At 49.6% G+C, this 21391-nt stretch overlaps 1 protein-coding gene across 1 annotated transcript; it reads left to right on the plus strand.

The window, feature by feature from the left end:
• Positions 1 to 9512: 9512 nt before the first annotated feature.
• Positions 9513 to 19224, plus strand: PSMD6 (proteasome 26S subunit, non-ATPase 6). The gene is made up of 8 exons (XM_030569902.1): positions 9513 to 9696; positions 11354 to 11559; positions 12324 to 12469; positions 13739 to 13958; positions 14083 to 14191; positions 15615 to 15783; positions 18691 to 18768; positions 18896 to 19224. Exons 1-8 carry the CDS (start codon positions 9552 to 9554, stop codon positions 18990 to 18992), a joined length of 1170 nt encoding a protein of 389 aa, XP_030425762.1. The 5' UTR covers positions 9513 to 9551; the 3' UTR covers positions 18993 to 19224.
• Positions 19225 to 21391: the final 2167 nt, after the last annotated feature.

The following is a 21391-nucleotide window of genomic DNA, read 5'->3' on the forward strand; positions in this document are numbered from 1 at the left end:
TGTGGACGGTTTCCTGCTGCTCAAGAGCACCTCTCTCACAGGCGTGGAGCATCGCAGCTCTGGGCCAGTCAGCCACGCAGGAGCCACGCCGCTAGGTGCAGCGACTGCAGGTCTGGGTGACAAAGGGTCCCGTGGTCCTGGGTAATCAGGTCCGGATGAAGGGGCAGGGGAACTGGGTCGGCTATGGCCAAGTCCAGCAGCATGGTGTACCAGTGCTGCCTGGGCCACGCCGGGGCTACCATGATCACGAGCGCCTTGTCCCTGCGCACCTTCAGGAGGACCTTGTGGACTAGAGGGAACGGGGGAAATGCATAGTACAGGTGGGTCGACCACCGGATGAGGAAGGCGTCCCCTATCGACCCCGGTTCCCTGCCCTGAAAGGAGCAGAATGCTGGGCACTTCCTGTTCCCCCTGGACGCAAAGAGGTCCACCCGGGGATAACCCCACCTCCGGAAAATGGAGAGAGCGACATCCGGGCGAAGGGACCACTCGTGCGACAGGAAGGATCTGCTCAGTCGATCTGCCAGAGTGTTCCGTACTCCAGGGAGGAAGGAAGCCCTGAGGTGAACGGAGCGGGCTACGCAAAAGTCCCAGAGACGTATCGCCTCGTGGCACAGGGAGGAGGACCTGGTGCCGCCCTGCTTGTTGATATAGTACATCGTCGTCGTGTTGTCCGTAAACACGGCGACACAACGACCCTGAAGTTGATGACAAAACGCTTGACAAGCAAGGCGGACCGCTCTCAACTCCCGTATGTTGATGTGGAGCCCCACCTCCTCCTGGGACCACAGGCCCTGTGTCCGCAGGGTCCCCAGGTGGGCCCCCCAGCCCAGATCTGAGGCATCCGTTGTCAGGGATACCGATGGCTGAGAGGGGTGAAAGGGAAGACCCGCACATAACACGGACTGGTCCAACCACCAGCCGAGAGAGTCCAAGACCTTCTGGGGGATTGTGACTAACATGTCTAAAGGTTGCCTTTGCGGCCTGTAACGGCTGATAAGCCACAGCTGGAGAGGCCTCATGTGGAGCCGAGCGTAGCCGGTCACAAAAGTGCACGCTGCCATGTGGCCTAACAGGGTTAGACATGTCCTTACTGACGTCAACGGGGCTGACCGCAAACGCTGAACGATCGCCGCCATGGTCTGGAACCGTTGCAGAGGCAGCGAGGCCCTGCCCATCGTGGCGTCCAAGACCGCCCCGATAAATTCCACCTTTTGCGTGGGCCTCAGAGTGGATTTGTCTGTGTTTATCAAGAGGCCCAGACTTGCAAATACGGCGGTGATCAGGCGGACATGGCTGCTGACCTGCTGCTCCGACGTGCCCCGAATCAACCAGTCGTCCAGATAAGGGAACACGTGGACACGGTTGCGTCGAAGATGCGCCACGACAACTGCCATGCATTTTGTAAACACCCTTGGGGCCGTGGACAGGCCGAAAGGGAGGACTGCAAACTGATAATGAAGAGCCCCCACAACGAAGCGGAGAAAGCGTCTGTGGCGCGGCCAAATGGCAATATGAAAATACGCGTCCTGCATGTCGAGGGCGGCGTACCAGTCTCCCGGATCCAGGGATGGAATAATGGTCCCCAGGGATACCATGCGGAACTTCAACTTCACGAGGTATTTGTTGAGTTCTCGCAGGTCGAGGATAGGCCTGAGGCCCCCCTTGGCCTTGGGGATCAGAAAGTAGCGGGAATAAAACCCCTTGCCTTTCTCGTTTTCCCGGAACCGCCTCTATGGCTCCTTTGCTGAGGAGCGTCTGCACCTCCTGTCGAAGGAATTGCTCGTGAGAGGGGTCCCTGAAGAGGGACGAGGAAGGAGGGCGGGAAGGAGGAAACGAAACAAACTGCAGGCGGTATCCCGTCTGCACCAGGTTTAAGACCCAGCGGTCCGATGTTATTTGGGACCACGCCGGGAGGAAAAACGAAAGGCGGTTTGAAAACGGGGGGAAAGGATCCATAGGGGAAACTGCTACAGCGCCCTCGGGCGCACCTTCAAAATGAAGGCTTAGGACCAGGCGGGGGTTTCGAGGAGCCTTGGTTCTGCCCCCCTTGGTTCCCAGACTGCCTGCGCCTGCCGTTCCTGCCGCGGCGCCTGTAAGGGTCCTGCCGCTGGCGGAACTGGGAAAACGGCCTACGGTACGGCTGCTGCTGTGGCCTAAAGGGTCTACGCTGCGTCACGGGGGTGTGCATCCCGAGGGACCGCGCAATGACCCGGTTGTCCTTCAGACTCTTGAGTCTGGGGTCTGTCTTTTCCGAAAACAGGCCCTGGCCTTCGAAAGGAAGGTCCTGTATCGTGTGCTGGAGCTCTGGCGGAAGGCCGGAAACCTGCAGCCAGGAGATGCGACGCATCGTAACTCCCGACGCGAGGGTACGGGCAGCCGAGTCCGCAGCGTCCAAGGATGCTTGTAAGGCCGTGCGCGCGACCTTTTTGCCCTCGTCCAGGATGGCCGTAAACTCCTGGCGAGCATCCTGTGGCAGCAGCTCTTTAAATTTGTCCACTGCCACCCAGGAGTTAAAAGCGTACCTGCTCAGCAGGGCCTGCTGATTAGAGACCCTGAGCTGCAGGGCCCCAGCCGAATATACCTTACGGCCAAGGAGGTCCATGCGCCTGGCCTCTCTGGATTTGGGGGCCGGAGCCTCCTGGCCGTGACGCTCCCTATCGTTCACCGACTGCACCACCAGTGAACCGGGAGTCGGGTGAACGTGCAAGTATTCATACCCCTTGGAAGGGGCCATGTACTTTCTCTCGACTCCTTTCGCTGTCGGAGGGATGGAGGCCGGGGACTGCCAGATAGTATTGGCATTGGCCTGAATGGTCCGTACAAAGGGCAGGGCGACCCTGGTGGGAGCATCCGAAGAGAGGATGGTAACAATCGGGTCCTCTATCTCCGAGACCTCCTCTGCCTGCAGACTCAGGTTTTGGGCCAACCGCCTGAGGAGGTCCTGGTGCGCCCTGAGATCCAGCGGGGGGGGACTGTTGGAGGAGGTACCCGCCACCGCCTCATCCGGGGAGGAGGATGAGGAGACCCCAGGCACGATAGTGTCCAACTGAGGGTCTTCCTCAGCCCTCGCCTCTACCTCCGGAGCCACAGCGGAGTCCTGCTGTTTGGACCCTTCCTCCGCCTCCGGGGAGGGAGGGGGGGCGAGACAAGGAGGCTTCAGGGGCCCTACGCTCCGCATTCGCCGGTGTGGGAGGGAGCTGCTGGGGGCCCTGGGCCTGATGGTATGCCCAGGGTGTCCAGAATCCCCACTGTGGTGGGCCTTGGTCTTCCAGCGGCGGATCCCCGAAGAGCGCCGCCTGCCGGTCGGTGCCGAGCGCATACGCACTGTCCGCCTGAGAAGATACGGACGGCTGTCTCGAGGGCCACGGCGGGGCCACCCCGGATGGTACGGGCCGGCGCGGGCCGGCACGGAGGATCGTCTCGGTGCCGGGGACCGGTGCCGGGAGTCGTATCGGTGCCGGGATCGGGACCGGGACCTGGATCTGTCACGGTGCCGGGATCCTGATCGGTACCGGGTGTCGCTTCGGTAGCGGGACCTGCCACCGGCTCGGTGCCGGGAGGTCGACCGGGACCTACCACCGGCTCGGCGCCGGGAGGTCGACCGAGACCGGGTCCTGCCACCATGTCGGTGCCGGGAGGTCGACCGGGACCTACCACCGGCTCGGCGCCGGGAGGTCGACCGAGACCGGGACCTGCCACCATCTCGGTGCCGGGAGGTCGACCGGGACCTACCACCGGCTCGGCGCCGGGAGGTCGACCGAGACCGGGACCTGCCACCAGCTCGGTGCCGGGAGGTCGACCGGTGCGGCGAGTAGCGATGGGACCTGCTCCTGGAGTCGCGGTGCCGGTGACGCCGACTGGAGCTTGACCGCAACCGTCTGGAGGTCGACCGTTGCCGCGAGTGCGACCGGTGCCGCTGAGGGGAGCGGTGCCGGGACTGCGAGCGGCGTCGGGATCTGGAGCGCCCAAGACGTCGGGACCTAGATGGCGAAGGACTGTCTCTGGGCGGCGCCGACATCATGGGCTTGCCCCTGGACACGACCCGCACCGGAGGTACCGGGGGTGGCAGCCGAGTGGGCTCCGTCAGGGCAATAAGGTCCCGAGCCGAGGCGAAGGTCTCCGGTGTTGATGGGACCACTATCTCAACCCCAGATCTCATGGGGGAGCTCGGCGGCACCGGACTCAACGGACCCGCCGGGCCCGGAGTCAACGGTGCTGACGGTGCCGGCGGTGCCGCGGCCGATGTCGAGGCCGGGCGCTCAAGCCGGGTCTGCCTGGCCGGAGTAGCAGACTTCGACGGCCTAGGCTGTGATTCCGGTGCCGGAGAAGGTCGGTGCCGAGGAGTCTTCTCGGTGCCGGAGCGATCCGGTGCCGGTGCCGAGACCACGGTCCGCGAAGTCGACGGGTCAAGTGCCGCCTCCATTAGGAGAGTTCGGAGCCTCTGATCTCTCTCCTTTTTTGTCCTCGGCTTGAAAGCCTTACAGATGCGGCACTTGTCAGACCTGTGCGATTCCCCGAGGCACTTCAGGCACGCTTCGTGGGGATCGCTGGTGGGCATGGGCTTCTTGCAGGCCGCACACTGCTTGAAGCCCGGCGAGACAGGCATGAGCCTGGCGCCGGGTGCCGGGAAGGGCTAAGCCCCCGGCCAAGAACTATTTAACAACTATTGACTAAACTACTTACTTAACAACACTAATTAACAACTATATAGAACTAGAGATAAGCGATTGAAAACTAGGAGAGCTAGGGACGTGGAGGACAGCTATGCCGCGCTCCACAGTTCCAACGACCGACACGGCGGTAAGAAGGAACTGAGGAGCGGGCGGGCCGGCAGGGGTATATATAGAGCGCCATGGCGGCGCCACTCTAGGGGGCGACCTGCCGGCCCACTGGAGTTGCTAGGGTAAAAAAGTTTCCGACGAACGTGCACGCGCGGCGCGCACACCTAACTGGAATGGATGTGAGCAATCACTCGAAGAAGAATAGTATAGTACCTAACACAATGGAGCCCCATCTCAGCCGGCGAAACCAGGGGCTACCACAATACTAATACCTAATAACAAAAACAGTTTGCTATTCTAATGTCCAAACTACAATATCACAGAAGCTCAAATTACACTGGTCTACAATTTTTGAGAAGTCGTCTGCTTCAGAGATAAAATGTGATATTTATTATGTATTTTGAGGCGCTGAATTCAAATATGACAATTAAAACAACTGATTGGCTACTGTTTCTAAGATATTTAAGTTTTTACATTTCGTGTCTATGTATATTGTGTAGATAGTAGAGTTTTAATCATAAATTGTAAACCTAGGTCTTTTCATGTGTTTATGGTTGCTTTACATGATAATACTTCACCTGTCCTGTTTATGTAACACTTTAAAAATCAGCAAAAGGGTTATATAAATAAAATTTATTATGAAACAAAAGACAAAAAACTATTATGTACATAGTTTAGTCCTATTCAGTGTCTACTCGGAGCTTCTTGGCTTGTCTCTTGCATTCATTAAATGGAGCATCTCTTGTCACTGTCCAGCAATAGTCTGCAAGCATTGATGGGCTCCATTTGCCCTGATAGCCTGCCAGGAGATTCCACTGCTGTAGTCTGGAGAACAACAGCTCTGCCTTACTCTTGAGTAATTCCAAATCCCTGACAAGGTCATTCAGTTCACTTTGTGTTATGAGGTGTGGTCCAGAGGAGGAGGATGGGAGAAAATGTGGGTCCTGTGACATTGATGGTTCAGGACCAGAAGTTTCATCCTCTTCCTCTTCCTCGTCTGACTCAAGTGAGAATGATTCTGGTGCATCAGGAACCGGTAGTCCTTCTCCATGGGGTACTGGGCGTATAGTTGATGGAATGTTTGGATAATGCACAGTCCACTTTTTCTTCTTTGACACACTTTTCCCAACTGGAGGCACCATGCAGAAGTAACAATTGCTGGTATGATCTGTTGGCTCTCTCCAAATCATTGGCATTGCAAAAGGCATAGATTTCCTTTTCCTGTTCAACCACTGGCGAAGATTTGTTGCACAAGTGTTGCAGCATCTGTGTGGGGCCCACCTCTTGACCTGATCTCTAATTTTGCAGCCAAAATAAAGGTGATAGGCTTTCTTAACTATAGTGGTTATACTGCGCTTTTGTGATGCAAAAGTCACTTCCCCACAAACACAGCAGAAGTTATCTGCACTGTTCACACAAGTACGAGGCATCTCTGCTCACTTTGGCTAAACAGAAATGTGTCCCTTTGCAAAATCAAACACTGACAAATAAGAGAGCGACACTGTATGATTTCTAGAGCTGATATAGGGCAACTTGTTCAGCAGAGTGATGTAAGCTTCGTTATGATTGCAACATCCATGACTTCTAGGAATAACATGATGCAATTCATATCATGTATGACACAATACCAGCTTCAGATTGCATCATTCATTGTTTTGCCTAAAAAGCAAGTACTGTCCAAACCCAGTCATAGATTTATTCATAGATCCAGTCAAAGATGTATTTTAGTCATTTCTGGTTTAAATTGAGATCTCTTCCCTTTATAACTCACTTATCCTCCGCCATTCCCAAGTCAAGGGTCGTATATACTGACCCAATAGCATATCCTGAAAACTAGAGCCAATCAACAATTTTAAGCATCATTTTTGTTCTCAGTGACCCAGAATTAGTAAAGTTGGACTACATTTATTTCAGAAGCATTTTGGCTGTAGAGCAGTGTTATCACAAATGCTCAGACTTTTCACTAAAAATAAGAAGTAATGATGAGGCTGGTAGGTCTCACCTCCATGCTAACTGATTCCCATTTTGGGTTTCAGGAAGGAATTTTCCCCCAGGTCAGGTTTTGCCTTGCGCTGCAGTACAGGGCACCGGCCACTTGTTTGTTGAAGTAGAGTAAATGATGGATTCTCTATAACTTTTAAAATCTTTAAATTGAGATTTGAGGGCTTCGGTAACTCAGCCAGAGGTTATAGGCCTATTACAGGAATGGGTGGGTGAGAGTCTATGTCCTGTGATGTGTAGGAGGTCAGACTAGCTGATCAAGATGGTCGGTTTTGGCCTTAAAGTGTATGAGGGAGTAAGAAAGCTACAGCAGAGATAACATGTTTTACGCAGTGTGATACTAACAGCAACGGATGGAAAGTGTTAGAAAAGTGTGAAATATGACAGCTGACAGAAATGTTTCACATTTCAATTAGAAATTTGAAAATTTGGGCGGGGGGTACTGGTGGCTTGTGCATGCCTCTCCATTGGTGGAGTCTGATTATACTGAGGCCATGGTGGATGGGTCTCTCTTAGCGGGAGGAGTCGATGTGTGGGGGAGGAGTGTCTGTGTCAGTGGGAGGAGTCTATGGTGAAATATGTGTCTCAAATGAAGGAGTCTGGGGGAGATGCATTGGGGGAGGGGAAGGAGTTAGCATAGGGGACCCGGGGTGCATTAGTGGGGGGTGTTGGTGTCCAGGGGTTCTGAGTGCATTGTGGGGTTGTTGGCCTCAGGGGTCTCTGAGGACATGGAGGGGGGGCAGTGTCAGGGATCTTTGGGGGGGTTGGAGGAAGGTTGGTGTCTTGGGGCACCATGGGGATGTCAATGTCACAGGTCTTGGGGGGGTGTCAATGGTCTCTGGGGATAGTGTGGGGGTGTGTTGGTGCTGAGTATCTGGGGGCATTGAGATGGGGTGGGAGGGGTCTCTGAGAGCACCATGTGTGGTGGTGTGGGGGGTCTCCAGGGCATTGTGAGTGAGGTGTCAGGAGTCTCTGGGGCAGGGGCGGCTCCAGCACCAGCCCGACAAGCGCGTGCCTGGGGCAGCAAGCCATGGGGGGCGCTCTGCCAGTCACCGCAAGGGCAGCAGGCAGGTTGCCTTCGGCAGCATGCCAAAGGCAGCCTGCCTGCCGTGCTTGGGGCGGCAAAACACCTAGAGCCACCCCTGATCTGGGGGCATCATCGGGGTGTCAGGGAGTATCTCTGAGGGTGTTAGGTGAGTGTCAGGGTTTCTGGGGGTGTCATGGGCGTGTTGGTGTCAGGGGGTGTTTCTGAAGGTGTTAGGCAGGTGTCGGGGTCTCTGGGGGCATTATGGGGAGTGTCTCTGAGGGTGTTAGGCAGAGGTTGGGGTTTCTGAGGGTATTATGGGGGTGTCTGAGGGTGTTAGGTAGGTGTTGGGGGACTTATGGGGGTTCTCTGAGGGTGTTAGGCGGAGGTCGGGGTTTCTGGGGGCATTATGGGGGGTCTCTGAGGGTGCTAGGTAGGTCGGGGGACTTATGGGGGTGTCTCTGAGGGTGTTAGGGTGTCTGGGGGCATTATGAGGGGTATCAGGCGGGGTTTGGGGGCGATATGGGGGGTCGGAGTCAGGGTGTCAGGCAGGTGTCGGGGGTGTGAGGCGGGGGTGTCGGAGTCGGAGTATCAGGTGGGTGTCAGAGGGCGATATGGGGGGACCCGTGTCGGGGGTGTGAGGCGGGTGTCGGGGGGTGATATTGGGTGGTCAGTGTCGGAGGTGCGAGGTGGGGGTGTCAGAGTCAGGGTATCAGGCAGGTGTCGGGGCGATATGGGGGGTCGGTGTCGCGGGTGTGAGGAGGGTGTTGGGGGGGCGATATGGGGCGGTTGGTGTCGGGGTGTGAGGTGGTGTCAGAGTCGGGGTATCAGGCAGGTGTCGGGGATGATATGGAGGTGTCGGAGTCGGGGTATCAGGCAGGTGTCAGAGGGCGATATGGGGGGGGTCGGAGTCAGGGTGTCAGGCTGGTGTCGAGGGTGATATAGGGGGTCGGAGTCGGGGGTGTGAGTTGGGGTTGTCAGACTCGGGGTATCAGGCGAGTGTCGGGGGGTGATATGGGAGAGTCAGTATTGGAGGTGTGAGATGGGGGTGTCGGAGTCAGGGTGTCAGGCGGGTGTCGGGGGTAATAAGGGGGGGTCGGTGTCGGGGGTGTCAGGTGGGTGTCGGGGGCAATATGGGGCAGTCGATCTCTGGGGAGTCGGAGTCGGGATATCAGGCGGGTGTCGGGGGCGATATGGGGTGTCAGAGTCAGGGTGTCAGGCGGGTGTGGGGGGTGATATGGGGGTTCGGAGTCGGGGTGTCAGGCGGGTGTGGGGGGTGATATGGGGGTATGGAGTCGGGGTGTCAGGCGGGTTTCAGGGGTGATATGGGGGTATGGAGTCGGGGTGTCAGGCGGGTTTCAGGGGTGATATGGGGGTGTCGGAGTCGGGGTGTCAGGCGGGTGTCGGGGTGATATGGGGGTTCGGAGTCGGGGTGTCGGGGATGGTAGAGGGGTCGGAGTCGGGGTGTCGAGGGGTGATATGGGGGTTCGGAGTCGGGGTGTCAGGGGGTGTCGGGGTGGTAGAGGGGTCGGAGTCGGGGGTCGCTAGGGCGTTGTGGGGGGAGCCGGGGCGCTGCCTGGCGGGGTCTCTGGGCCCGGAGGCCGCTCCCCCGAGCCTGCAGGGGGCGCTGCGAGCCGGAGCCGGGGCCGGGCCGGGGCCGGGCGGGCGGAAGCGGCCGCCGCCGGTTTCCGTCTCTCGGCGGCTGAGTGACTGGCCGCCGCCGCCCGCCGCCCGGCCCCGCCATGCCGCTGGAGAACCTGGAGGAGGAGGGGCTGCCCAAGAACCCCGACCTGCGCATCGCCCAGCTCCGCTTCCTGCTCAGCCTGCGGCCGCAGCGCCCCGACCCCGCCGTGCGCGAGGAGCTCATGGCGGCCGTGCGGCGCCACAGTGAGTGCGGGCCCCCTTCCCTGCCCTGCCCTCCGGCCCCTCCCCCTCCCCCGTTCCCTGCCCTGACCCCCGCCCCCGTTCCCTGCCCGGGCCCCCGTCCCCTCCCCCTCCCCGGGCCCCCGTTCCCTGCCCTGCCCTCCGGCCCCTCCCCGGGCCCCCGTTCCCTGCCCTGCCCTCCGGCCCCTTCCCCCCCGGCCCCCCGTTCCCTGCCCTGCCCTCCGGCCCCTCCTCCCCGGGCCCCCGTTCCCTGCCCTGCCCTCCGGCCCCTCCCCGGGCCCCGTTCCCTCCCCTCCCCTGCCCTCCCCCACTCCCTCGCCTCCCCCCCCTCCGGGGTCCTGTTCCCTCCTTTCCCAGGTCCCCTCCTCCGCCCCTTCTCTCCCCTCTCTGGGCCCTGTTTCCTCCCCTCCCCTCCCCTCCTCTTCCCGGCCCCGGCCCCCACTCCCGCGCCCCAGCCCCTCCCCCAATTTCTCCTCTCCCGGGCCCCTGCCCCAGCCCCCTCTCTGACCCCTGTTCCCTCCCTTCTCTGTCGTCTCCTCCGCTCGGGCTCCCTTCCCCCCCCCACCAGCTCTAGCTCTCTCCCCCCCATCCTCCTCCCTCTGTCTGTCCCCCCCACTCTGTTCTTCCACATCCCCCAGCACCAGCCCGCAGTCCCCATTCCCTTTGACCTCCTAGTCCCATCCCCGTTCCCAACCCCTCCCTCCCCAAACTTCCCACTGCCAGTCCCCTTCCTGCCCCCGCCACATCCCCCCAACCTCAGACCCCATTCCCTGTCCCCCTGAGGAGGTGCAGCCTGGGGTTTCTCTCTCTCCCCCAGTAACGAGTCCCCCGTGTGCCCTGCCAGCAGTCATAGGGGTGGGGGGAGTTCACAGCATCACCTTATTCTGTGAGGTGTGGGTACATATCAGTCTGTGTGCCCCATGGTCTCTACTGCTGAAGAGAAATGGCTGTTGTTTATCTTGCAGTAACAGCTAACAGTGCCAGTCCAGCATCAGGGTCCATCGCATCTTACGCGCTTTTAACATGTGCGATTTCAGTTTTACACGGTCCGCGAAAACAAAAACAAGAGAAGACCAGTGTTAATACTGTACCTGTAGTGCAGGTGATTCTGCCCTCCATTACTCAGTGTAATTTTGACTATATGCGATTTTCGCTTTACACACTGAGTGCAGAACGTAACCCCAGCATAAGATGCGACAGACCTGTATAAGCAAGTAAAGAAAAGAGCCAAGCAGCTAGACTAGTAACATAGCAAGAAGCAGGTGGAGTGGTTTGAGCATTGGTCTGCTAAACCCAGGGTTGTGAGTTCAAGCCTTGAGAGGGCCATTTGGGGATTGGTCCTGCTTTGAGCAGGGGGTTGGACTAGATCCCTCCTGAGGTCCCTTCCAACCCTGATATTCTAAGTAGCTAAAGAGCAGGCTGGGGCCCAGGGAAGTGAATGAGTTGTGCATAAGAGGCAGGAGACTGTCAAACAGGAAGAGAACCTGAAACACAATCTTCAATGCATAGTGTCTAAATGTCCTTTTAACAGGCAGCTCCTGATAACTGATCTGGTTATATCCCTCCCTCAATGGGAGTTTTCCTTTAGCACTTCAGACTATTGATATGGGATCCTGCAGCCGTGTTTAAGACAGCAAGAGCTACTCCAATTCTCTTTCAGATATGGCACCATACTATGAAGCACTCTGCAAGCCACTTGACTGGCAGATGGACATGGAGTTGTTGAATAAGATGAAAAAGGCGAATGAGGAAGAGTTGAAACGTCTCGACAATGAACTGGAAGATGCAGAAAAGATCTTGGGGGAGAGTGAAATCCGTGATGCAATGATGGCCAAGGCTGAGTACCTGTGCCGAATTGGGGACAAGGTGAGTTAAAGGCCCAGGTTCCTTGGGCTGCTGTCATTAAAATCATTCTTCGTCTTTCAAACCAGGCAAATTCCTATGCATTCTATGCATTTAGAGGAGGCACGCTGACTCATGATCTGGAGAAAATAGAACCACACATGGGTGGGGTGGATGGTGATATTTAAGCAATGCAGCAAGAGAAAGGAAAAAGATGTAAAACTGGGAAGTGAAAGGCAAGCCAAGAAGAGAACAAATAAAAGTTTGCCATTTAAAACTTTTCAAAACATTTTGTAGACAGTATTTTCTACCTACCTAATGTTTTGTTTTTAAGCTGTTACATCATAATTGCATATGCAAAGTGAGTTAGTTACTGTACTCGTATAATCATTGGGGACTCTGTTAAGGTATTTTGAGAGTAACTTTTGGAACTTCAGATTTAAACTTTGACAAGTTGTGAATGTTAATCTCCTTTTCTGAAGAAGGTTGGTATTTTAATTATTTAGGATAGACAGTTGTACAGTTCTCTTGTGGGTGATACACCTTGATCAGAGCATGCTAACTTAGTTTAAACTGGCTTTCTAAGATGGCTGCCAGCTTTTTTAAGTGCCAAGACACATTTCACTTGTCTGGGTTTTTTGCCCCCACAGTACTGCTAAAATGTCCTTCAACAAGATAAATCTGTACACTACTCTGGTAACACGCAAGGCAGCTTCCCTTGATAAGACATTTTAGTGGGATGCCAGTTCCTTTTTATATTCTAATATTAGAAAATATTGTCTTGTTAGGAAGGAGCTCTGACTGCTTTTCGTAAAACATATGACAAAACTGTGGCACTGGGACATCGTCTGGATATTGTGTTCTACCTTCTAAGAATTGGTTTGTTTTACATGGATAATGACCTCATCACACGGAATATTGAAAAGGCAAAAAGGTACCATTGTTAGATTTGTGGCAGATATCACCTTTTGAAGTAAAGCATCATTGGTTGCATATGTCTAACGAAACACTAGTTTTGAAGATAGCTATAGAACTGCGCGATTGCTAGTGAATAGGTTTGGCTTATTTGTTAATAATTTAAAAAAATAGTACTGATTCTTGTTATAAGTGCACAGTGCACTTCGCAATCTGAAAGAAATCTGAGTTCCTGCCACATGGAGCTTATAATTAAAATACAGTGACATTTGTATTCTCATTATTTACTAATTTGCAATTAAATCTAGTTGTTATACATTATGGTCCTGGGTAAAGTTATGAAGGACACAAACGATTATAACCAGGGCTTGAAAAACTTAACCAGATACCCACTAGCCAGAGGACTAAACCTACTAGCTCAGGTTAGATATGAAAGATGAGTGGATGCTGCCTCAGTTAGTCATGGGGCAATCCCATAGGAGAAACATTGGTGCCCTTACAATCTCCAGCTGCTGGGAGTGAGGAAGTGCAGGTGTTGGGATTTCTGTGAGGCTGCTTGCTGCCCCTGGACACTACCTGGAGCTTGAATCTTTTGTGTCTGCTCCTGGCTATCCTGTGTTTGAGCTTGAATTTCCAAACCTCTTCCTGCCTGTAGCTGCTAGAAGGGAGAGGAACTTGTTTCCCCTTAGCACCGTAGCACTTTCAGGCTGCTGCAATGAGCTGGTCTCCACTATTGATTCCTCATCATCTTGGCTGTTGCAATGAGAGATCTTTGACTTTACTTTTCCCTCAGTCACTATTTTTTGTGTTCTCCCCTGTGAATGGCTCCTGGCCCTTCCTCTGTTGCTGCTATTGGCTACAGCAGCATTACGTGGATCTTGAAAGTTTCACTGCTACCCATAGGTTTTGGGGTTTTTTCCCCCCTTGCATTTTTTAAAAATGATTTTAGTTTACTACTGGTGGACAAAGCTGTGAGCAACAGCAGCATTGGAGGTGTGTGTTTGCAGACTCAGGATCACAGTACTGCATAGGTTCACATTTGGAAGATTAACATCACAATTAAATAGGCTAGAAACTTTTAAATTTTTTAAATTGTAGCTTGAATTCTGGCCTCACCAAGGAAAGCATCCCATCTACCAACGACAAGCGCACTTTTGAAGCCCTAATTGTTACGAGATAGTGTACTTCATAACTGAGACTTCCTTATGCACTCTAATCTTGTTAAATGTATTGTACTCATTATTTCAGATAAAGAAAACAAGTAAATGTATGTCTTATTTGTTTTAAGTCTAATAGAGGAAGGAGGAGACTGGGACAGGAGAAATCGTCTGAAAGTCTACCAAGGTCTTTACTGCGTAGCTATTCGAGATTTCAAACAAGCAGCAGAACTCTTTCTTGATACAGTTTCAACATTTACATCCTATGAACTTATGGATTACAAAACATTTGTAACATATACTGTCTACGTCAGTATGATTGCATTAGACAGACCTGACCTTAGAGAGAAGGCAAGTAAAGCAAACGACTGCACTGATTCAAGCTGATCAAATTATTCTTAAGTTTCTCTCTCTCTCTCTCCCTCTCTCTGACACTAGTGTATGAAACTTCTAAATGTTGTTTGATTGCTTTCAGGTTATTAAAGGGGCAGAGATTCTGGAAGTGTTGCATAGTTTACCAACTGTACGACAGTATCTCTTTTCACTCTATGAATGTCGTTATTCAGTCTTCTTCCAGTCATTAGGTAAGAATATTTCATACACTAGTATCTTTCCCCTGTGTTTCTCATTAGGTCCTGTGAGCAGCTTGCTGCAAATCATAGCTGAGTTTTGTAGAATTGCCATTGGGATGGGCTGCAGATGTACTTAGTATTGTCAAACCCCTGACAGTTAAACTCATCCATTTGCTTTAGGTGAATCACTCCTAAATATCACTCTCCCTTTGCAGCACAGTGAGGTAGAGTAAGTTGCTCTTGCATGAATTTATCGCTCTCTAAAATGTTTCTTATAAAATGAGCATTCTGAAAGATGGCATCTGGTTGGATGAGGGAAAGTTCTTACAGAGTGGGCACCTAGCACCATCTTACAGAGTGCGATCAAAGAGCCAGTTTGCTGTCTTTGGTCCTAATTCTGTGGTCAGACCTATAGGCTGTGTGCAAATACAAGATTCCTGGTTGTGGAATTGAGACGTTAGGTATATCTCAATAAGTCCCATTTTAATGGAGTTAAGTACTACTATCTCCTAGAACTAGAAGGGACCCTTGCAGGGTCATTGAGTCCAGCCCCCTGCCTTCACTAGCAGGACCAAGTACTGATTTTGCCCCAGATTCCTAGGTGGCCCCCTCAAGGATTGAACTCTCAACCCTGGGTTTAGCAGGCCAATGCTCAAAACCACTGAGCTATCCCTCCCCCCGAAAGGCTTCCTTTAAAAGAGAATATAATTTTTTATAAAGTTAAAACACTGGATGCTTCAGGAAGCCAAAGGAGTCTAAATTCTGTAGGTTGATTTTTAAAACCTGAACTTTCAGGGTTAAATTATAAAGGGGAGATTTCGTAGCCGCGGGCTGTTTAGAACTGGTTTCTATGGGAACAGTGCAGAAATGAGGAAAAGAAAGTGTTTTAAAATCCATTCTTTATTGTTGCCACTGTTCTGTCAGTTTTCATGCTGCTGGTTTCTGCTCCAGTTTCCATGAAAATGGGTTCTAAGGTAGCAAAAATAAGACTTAAAAAAAAAAAATCTTCCCCTTTACTTTGGGGAAGACTGGATCTGAATGACTGCCCTGCAACCAAAAGCAGAAAATCTCAGCTGCTGTTGAGAATTGCAAGTGCCAGTGTGACAAAAACCAAGAGCTCCTGAAGCCTCTGTAGTTTCTTAAAGCCAATTTAAGACCCTCTCAATAGAAAACTAGTCTTACCCTCAACTATGCTATTCTTAAGGACAAGTTTTGATAAAGCAAACGCAAACCAAATACTATCAAAGATGTGAGTATCTACTTGGATTGTGCCTTTGTATCTCAATGTACACGTACGGGACACAGGGATCCAGTACAATCACATACAATATCGTGTTGCTTATTGAACTTTGTGTTTTGGGGTTTTTTTTGTATAAGCAAGAATAGCTATACTCTAAGAGATTATAGACTGTATTTGTGATTTTTATCTTTTCAGCTATTGTAGAGCAGGAGATGAAAAAAGATTGGCTGTTTGCTCCTCACTATCGTTATTACGTACGGGAAATGAGAATTCATGCGTACAGCCAGCTCCTAGAATCCTACCGGTCACTGACACTAGGGTACATGGCAGAAGCTTTTGGAGTCGGTGTAGAATTCATAGATCAGTAAGTTAAAAGTAACTTTTGTAAGTTAAAAACTTTAGTCATCATTTAAAATGTAAAGTTTACAACAATCCTGCTACAAATAAACAAACGATACCAATAGAGAGAAGAGGTATTTACTTAGACTTACTTACATGCATACGCATGCAAGATTCTTTTTTACTAGTCTCATGTTTAAGTGTAGAAATCAGTTTAACTTTAGTCTGTTTAAAAAAAATTCATTGTCCAATATTTCTTTTTCTCTCTGCATAAGAAATGTATATTTAGTTTTTACACATGAAGCATCATGAGAGAAATGCTTTAAGAAAATATTTTTTTCTTTAAATGATAAGACCAAGGGCTATCTGGATGAATCCAATTAAATTTGGGGAACAAGGATATAACAGTTAAAAGTTATGATGTAGATGAGACCTCATCATGTTCTTTAAATTTTGACTGTCCATGTTTCAGTTTTGGGACACGTAAGTTCCATCTCCACTACAAGTTTTAACTGGATTGCCTGACTCACCTATAATTGCTGTGTAGATTGGACCTGATATTTGTGGTTTAAATCAGGTAAAGTGTAGGCAGCTGTTGCGCAAGCTTTCCAAAACTCACACCTCAGCCTGCACTTGTTTGGTCTCACCTTAGAACTGGAACTGCAACTAGTTTTCACTGTGACCTAAATTGGGATTTGAAGCTAAATCTTCCCAATTAAGAAAAAATAGGCAGGAATCTGAGTCCTGACTGAAATGTACATAAATAAATTAGTAAAGCAAAATAATGAACATTTGAATGGAAACTGAATAATCATATTAATGAGATCAGCACTTAAGTATCAGAGGGTAGCCGTGTTAGTCTGGATCTGTCAAAGCAGCAAAGAATCCTGTAGCACCTTATAGACTAACAGACGTTTTGGAGCATGAGCTTTCGTGGGTGAATACCCACTTCCTCAGATGCATGTAATGGAAATATCCAGGGGCAGGTATATATATGTGTGCTAGCAAGCAAGCTAGAGATAACGAGGTCAGTTCATTAAGGGAGGATGAGGCCCTGTTCTAGCAGTTGAGGTGTGAAAACCACACCTCAACTGCTAGAACAGGGCCTCATCCTCCCTGATTGAACTGACCTCGTTATCTCTAGCTTGCTTGCTAGCACACATATATATACCTGCCCCTGGATATTTCCATTACATGCATCTGAGGAAGTGGGTATTCACCCACGAAAGCTCATGCTCCAAAACGTCTGTTAATCAGCACTTAAGTTATACCAGTTTCTATTAATAGTGAGAGTAGATATTAATGATTGTAACTTACCTGGTTTACTATAGGTACTTATCCATGTTGTCATGCTCTGCTATGGGTTTGTTTATTTTCATTGTCACGTCTTTCCTAGCCACAAACAGTTCTCTGGAAACAGACCAACAGGAAGAGTTTAACCAATCCTTATCAATTTACAGGCACGTGCTCAGCACCAGCATTATTTTTTCCTTAGTATCCACACTTTGATCCATAGTAAACCACTCTAGTTCCTTTTATTGCGATATGACCTCATAAGAATTAGTTGGACCAGGAAACAAAATTAACATGAGCAGCAATTTATTAAGCAAACAATCTAACATGCAGGGCTACTAGGAAATGGCAAACAATTTTGTACGATTTCTCTTAGAAAAACACACAAAATTGTTGACAGGTTGTGTTAAAGCCGCTATTTTCAATGCTAGGCAGTCGGACATGTTTTCCACATATTGTCCAGTTTTTGACTCCTCCATACCACCATCTCTTCTGCTGTTTGTTCACATTCTAATGGGCTATTTACTGGAAGGATTCAGGGTTTAACCACATGATCTTAGGAAATGGTGGAGAGCAAGTCACAAACTGCTCTCTGCTTTCCTCTACATTAGAAATGTTAATGGTTTTTAATAACTTGGCGGGGCTTTCAGGCAAGGGACTAGGGTGGGTAAAAATGTATAGTAAGGCTACTCTCTGTTATAAGAAGGGCTGAAACATGAGAAGTAGGCTGTACGATTGAATTTTTCAGAGGTATAGAAGGGCAGTGGCAATGGGGAAGAGGACTGTCTTAGAGTAATTTGAGCACAGTTGCTACTGGCCATCACTGAGTATAGTTCATTTAACACTGCTGGTGGGAAAAAGAATCAGAACAGATGTGCAGGAGGAGGAAGTGGGAATGCTCAGAGCTGGTAAGGAGACTGTTGGCTCCTTCAACTGGCTCAGAACATCAGGAGATGATAGGAAGGGTTTGGTAGCCACCGCATGCTTGCACTAGGTGTGGCAGGAGGTTATGGGAGACATACATGGATTTTGGATTGAATGGGTTGGACATGGTTTGTAGTAGGAGAAATAGAAATGGTGGGATAACCACGTTTGCATTGTGGCCTTCTGACAACTTACTTCAGCCTCCAGAACTGAAAGGTGACTTTACACAAAGCATGAAATACATCACTCTGCACTCGGTAACGAGACACAACTCCCATTGGCTGAATAGAGAGTTCTTACCCAGGTTCAGAGTATAAGAGTGATCAGGTTAGCTTTTAGGAAGCAACGACACCGCTATTTAATGTAATAGCATCTAATTTTGTAGTTGCCCTGCCTTGGAGCCTTTCCACTAATATAACGGTAAACAGTGCCAAATGCTAAGGAGCTGTACAATAGAATAAAAACGAAGTGTACACAATACACCACCACCTCCTAACGTCCAAACAAATGAGGTGCAGCTTAGACGAAGAAAAGGAAGTAGATGAGCAAAGGTGGAACATGAAAGGCCCTTCTAAAAATAGCGGTGGGGGAAAAAACTTTAAAGCGTTTCTTTAAAAGTGGGGTGGTAAGAAAACAAGACTTTGTGGGAGCCTGCAATTCTTCTGTGCAACATCTATGTATTTAACAAACCACTTTTTTTTTTTTTTAAAATTAGGGAGCTTTCAAGATTTATTGCAGCTGGGCGACTGCATTGCAAAATAGACAAAGTAAACGAGATAGTCGAAACTAACAGGTACAGTATCTATAATCTGATTTAACACTGTATATTCTAATCACAGTTACTAAATTGACAGCGTTATTGAAAAGCTTGTCGTGGTTTAATGTGACTTACTATAAACCCTTTTCTTCATAATTTGTAGGCCCGATAGCAAGAACTGGCAGTACCAAGAAACCATCAAGAAAGGAGATTTGCTGCTAAATAGAGTTCAGAAACTTTCCAGAGTAATTAATATGTAACACTTTTTAAAAAATAGCGGAATGCAAAATGTAGATGTTTAAGACCATTTTGGAAGTAATGTGTACTGTATGAGTTGATATGCGGTAGCTAAGAATATTATAAGAAAGAAGTAGGGTTTTTTACAGTCTGCTTCATTATGTAAACAACGGAACTGTATAAACGTTAAATTCATGTTTTCAGATCCCAGTTCATTAAATATATAATACAGTGGGATGTAATGTGCTGTGTTCATGTACAACGTGCAGTGTTTTGTTTCGTAGTAAACTATTATGTTTAGAAAGCAGGGCTAATATTTGTGAGCAAAAAAACTAGTGAACAGGCACAAATGAACAAGTCCCATGAGTAATTCTGGGACTAAGAAAACTAGATAGTTTAATAGTAGAAGGAAATATTTACATTAGAGTAATAGCCAAAGGCTTCTCTAGGGATTGGGACCCCATGGTAGTGAGAGATTCCCTATCCTGAAGGGATTACAGTCTAAAGACACTGACAGACAACGAATAGAGGGTATACAGCAGCACACACCCTGACTAATATGGTACAGAATTGGCATAGCTTTGTTAGGTTGCATAGATTGTAACTTTAATTGATTAAAGTAACATTGCTCTGAAAATGGTATATTTGCTAGCTGCCTACTAATGCTGTATGTGGCAAAGAACATTAATCAGTTACATTATCTGAGCATTACAGCTGGGGTTAACCACTGAGTTAGATTTCCAAGTTTCAGAATGGTGGTATGAAACAGTGGGAGACACTAAGACCATTTGATACATCAATCAGCAGTATAAATCACACACTGTAGATAGCTCTAGGCAGCTGTGGAGAAAAAGAAAATTTAACTCTGGTTCAGGAGTTGGCCCAGTGACACACAGTTCTGTCCTTAACAAGAGCCTCCAGCAGCTGCTTCCACCATCCTTGCTTGAGCTGGATGGCACAGAGCTTTCTCTAAAAAAGAAGAGCTCTCGGTGCAGTGATATTACCTGAAATTCAGTTCAGAGTACTCGGGAGCCACGCCTTTTTACCTTGCCTTCATTGCTGGTCTGATATCTGCTAGGAAGGAAGGTCACCCCTATGTTGATGGGTGTCAAAACCCTTATCTGAGATGTATGGAAGGGCGTGTAAGGGAATGGAGCTTAGAGGACCATAATTACACTCTATCTCCACGTGCATTACAGCTCCTCAGATGGGGGACTCTAGGCATCTCCCTATGTCTGAGTAACTACCACTTTGCTGGCCTGTGGAGGTTAGCACCCTTAGCCACGAGCTCTGCAGGTGAGGGGTCACTTTACATCATGATGGTGTAGATCACTTCACTGGATTGTTCTGAAATTCATGCTCTAGGAAGTTGGGTTGTCTCCATCCCCTCCCCCAAATACCTGAATTTGTAATCAGCTGGTTGGGAAAGATGAGATGGCCGGCTCACCCATAACTTTTTCTGAGCAATGCTAGTGTGGGCAGTGTTAAAAAATGAAAAATTTCATGCACATTCCCTGTTTAAAAAAAAAAAAATCCCGATCTTCATTAATTTGCCTCGCGTGGTCTGAATAATGGGGAGAGTGTTGAGTGTTTGTTGCTGTGGCGTCAGCTAAAGTAGTTGATTTTGTGTTGGGCCAGTGGTAGGTGTTCTCAGAATAATTGCTGTTTACAGTGCTGGAGTTTTAATTTGAATCCAAATTCTCTTCTGATTGTATTCGCAAGCCTTCCTTTAATACAGTATTTCACTCACAGCTTGTTTCCATTGCTGTGAACAGCTGGTTGCTTCTTTTCCTGACCTGCACTGCTTGTATATTAGACGAAGAGTAGCAAGCTGGGAGTGATACACTTCAGGTTAGTTCTGGCTGCCCAGGAGCAATCTTTTTAATTCACTCATGGACAGACCACACTACAGGTGGAAAGCGCCAGAGGCTCAAGTAATGGGATTTTGAAGGTTGGGGGTGAGACTGTTTAATAGAACTTTTGGGGGGTACAGATGAATTTCCCCTGCTCAGTAGTTAATTTGAACAGGCCTTAAATAACTGACAGTGCTTTGATATGACTTTCTTTAAAGCCCATGATGCTGCGAGGTGGCTCCTCTCCAAAGGAGGAGAAAATCACTGCCCTTTTGTACCCAGCTCTTGTAAGTAGAACCTACCAAAGTGAATCCTTTTAAGACAATTCAAGCTAAGTCAACAGGAACATCAGTCCAAAAGCTGTCTTCAGGGACTGACTGCATGGGGACAAGTGCCACGGCTTCATTTTCCCCTCCTTATAGGGCTGGCCTGCGTTTTGTCACAGAATGAAACTTTCACTACAATTCTAACTTGGCTTTTTTTTATTTTCACATACATATTTCAATCCTGCAGGGAAGAGAACAGACACCCTATGGAGATGGAGTTACAGTACATGCCCAAATAAGACC

This window comes from Gopherus evgoodei, chromosome 7 (genome assembly GCF_007399415.2).
Source record: "Gopherus evgoodei ecotype Sinaloan lineage chromosome 7, rGopEvg1_v1.p, whole genome shotgun sequence".
NCBI classification, from domain to species: Eukaryota; Metazoa; Chordata; order Testudines; family Testudinidae; genus Gopherus; species Gopherus evgoodei.